Raw genomic sequence first — 2,934 nt, 5'->3', positions numbered from 1 at the left:
AAATAAAACAAAACGAATCCAAGGCTTGTTAAAAAAAATATCCAACAGCTTCCACAGGCCCCGCGTCGACCAGGAGGCTCGCAAATTTGGCTTTTATATAAGTTGAATGGAACTAATTCCCAACTCCTTAGCGCCAACAAAAACAGCGCGCAGGCTAGGTGCCTCTCCCAGCAGGCCGAGCCCTGCCAAATCACCAAAAAATTCGAACCAGAGCACAAGGCGGCTTTTAAAAGAGCACTTAGGAAAGGCAAGACCTCCCCCACCCCCCACCCCATTCTTCAGTCCTGGTGCCCTCGCTGCTCTTTCTTTTTTCCATTTTCCCCCCTCTTAAATAGAAAATATATAATTAAATTTACAAAGACTATTTACAATTTTAATTACAAACCTGGTTGGAGGGGATGTTGGGTAGAGTTCTTTTTAAAAAGCGACCTAAAAAATGGTTTTGATTGTTCTTTATTTAAAAAAATAAAATAGGAGTCCATGGGGCACCCCCTCTCCCGGGTGAAAGGACAGGCACCATGCGGTCCGGAATTGGGGGGGACCCATCTGGCGAGGCCACTTCACACTGTGGTCTCGCCATGCCGGCTGTTGGTGAGGCGCGTGTAGAACTTCCTCCACGAGTGCAGCGTCTTGCCGGACCAGATCCAGAAGCCCGACGTGATGCCCACGATGAGCGTCATGAGGTATTTGATCATGTAGACGGTGAAGTCGGGCGACATGCGCGGGGTGTAGTGCGCCGGGCACGGGATGGCCAGGCTCTTGCAGTGCTGGCTCACCCACGAGCGCTCCCAGTGCTCGCGGAAAGCCTGCTCGTAGAAGTAGCAGGCTATGACGATGGTGGCCGGTACCGTATACAGCACCGAGAAGACACCGATGCGCACCATGAGCCGCTCCAACTTCTCCGTCTTGGTGCCGTCGTGCTTCATGATGGTACGGATGCGAAAGAGCGACACGAAGCCGGCCAGCAGGAAGGAGGTGCCGATGAACAGGTACACGAAGAGTGGGGCCAGCACGAAGCCCCGCAGCGGGTCCAGGCTGTTGAGGCCTACGAAGCACACGCCGCTCAGCAGGTCGCCGTCGATCTGGCCCATAGCCAGGATAGTGATGGTTTTGACGGCCGGCACAGCCCAGGCGGCCAGGTGGAAGTACTGGGAATTGGCCTCGATGGCCTCGTGGCCCCACTTCATCCCCGCTGCAAGGAACCAGGTGAGCGACAGGATCACCCACCAGATGGAGCTGGCCATGCTAAAGAAGTAGAGCATCATGAAGAGGATGGTGCAACCCTCCTTCTTGGTGCCCTGCACCACCGTGCGATAACCATCCTCCGAGAAACGCTCGTTGCACACCACGCGCTCTTGGAGCACGAAGCCCGCGATGTAGGCCACCGACACCATGGTGTAGCAGCCGGAGAGAAAGATGATGGGCCGCTCTGGGTAGCGGAAGCGCTGCATGTCCACTAAATATGTAGTGACTGTGAAGAACGTGGAGGCGCAGCACAGCACGGACCAGGTGAGGATCCAGAGGCGCGCAAAGCGCGTCTCCTCCTGCGAGAAGAACATGGAGCCGTCGGGCCGTGCGGGCTCGCAGGGCGCCGCACAATCGCGTTCACCCAGGAACTTGTAGCTGAGATAGGACGGCACCTTGAGGACGCGCGGACAGTGGAAGGGGTGCTCCAGCGTGGCGTAGCGCGGGGGCGCGCCGCCACCGCCAGGGCCGCCCGGGGTGCCCCCCGCGCCAGGCTGCAGCCCCGGCGGCGGCGCGGTGGTGAGCAGCGCAGGCGCCCCGTCCTCGGAGTGATTCTGACCTACGCAGATCTGCTCCGCGCCGTGACGCGGGAAATGCTCGCAGCGGAGGCGCTCCGGCCACTGGAACCCGAACTTGTTCATGAGCGCCTCGCAGCCTTGGCGCGCGCGCTCGCAGATGGAACGGCACGGAGGGATGGCCTGCTCCAGCACGGTGCACACAGGGGCGTACATGGAGCACAGGAAGAAGCGTAGCTCGGGCGAGCACTGCACCTTCACCAACGGGTAGAACTGATGCACCTCCAGGCCCGCGTCCTCCTGGTTCGTATGGCCCAGAAGGTTGGGCATGATGGTCTGGTTGTAGGCGATGTCCGTGCACAGCGGGATGGAGATGGGCTGGCAGAAGCCGTGGTCCGGGATGGAGATGCCCTTCTCGCCATGGAACTGGGCCGGCCCCGCGGCGGGCAGTAGCAGCAGCAGCGGCAGCAGCAGGCGGGGCAGGGCGCTGAGGGGCCGCATGCTGGCCGCCGCCCCCTACTCGGCTCCGGAGCGCCCCCCAGCCCCCGCCCCCAACCCCGAGACCGCGCGCCTTCCCCGCGGCCGCCCAGCTGCGGCTGCCGCCTCCCGCGCCTCAGAGCAAACTTTACTCGCAGCCTCAGAGTTGGGGAGGCCGGGCGGGGGAGGGGGCAGCGCACCCGCCTGCTGGCTCGCCGCGGTCGGACTGAGCGGCCAGAGACCCCGCGCGCCGCTGTCCGCTCTCCTCTTTCTCCTCCTCTAGCCCCTGGGCTTCCTTTCTCCCCTCCCTGGTCCACCCAGCAACTCCTTTGTGCCTCCTTCAGCCCTCACCTCGGCCTCTCCGATCCCAATTAGTCGGTTTCAAGGGGGCCCCCGCTGGCCGCCCCGCCCTCTCCTCGGCCCCCCCCAAAAGGGATTTTTGAAACCGCCCCGTCGAGCTTTGCACCGTCCCAAAATATGCCCTCGGCCAATCAGATTTAAACTGGAGGACCAGCCCTGAGGGCTGGATTGGTCGACCACAATATAATGAGATCAGAAACCAGATGCCAACAAAACTCTACCCCCCTCCTTTTTACTTTTTAAAGAGACAAGCTATTATTATATTAAGAGCTGTTTGCCCAGTCCGAGATTTCTCTGGAGTCGCCTAGGCGAGACCCGGAGACACTCGTTTCCCTAG

General features: G+C 60.5%; 1 protein-coding gene across 1 annotated transcript; it reads right to left on the bottom strand.

The window, feature by feature from the left end:
* Nucleotides 1-437: 437 nt before the first annotated feature.
* On the bottom strand, nt 438-2,634 carry Fzd2 (frizzled class receptor 2). Its single transcript, XM_008838202.3, has one exon. The coding sequence runs from the start codon at nt 2,259-2,261 to the stop codon at nt 561-563; it is 1,701 nt and encodes a 566-aa protein (XP_008836424.1). The 5' UTR covers nt 2,262-2,634; the 3' UTR covers nt 438-560.
* Nucleotides 2,635-2,934: the final 300 nt, after the last annotated feature.

This window comes from Nannospalax galili, unplaced genomic scaffold, assembly GCF_000622305.1.
Source record: "Nannospalax galili isolate Female #2095 unplaced genomic scaffold, S.galili_v1.0 scaffold95, whole genome shotgun sequence".
Classification (NCBI taxonomy): Eukaryota; Metazoa; Chordata; class Mammalia; order Rodentia; family Spalacidae; genus Nannospalax; species Nannospalax galili.
Note: the sequence above shows the minus strand (reverse complement) of the source record. Positions and strands in the feature narration are given on the sequence as shown.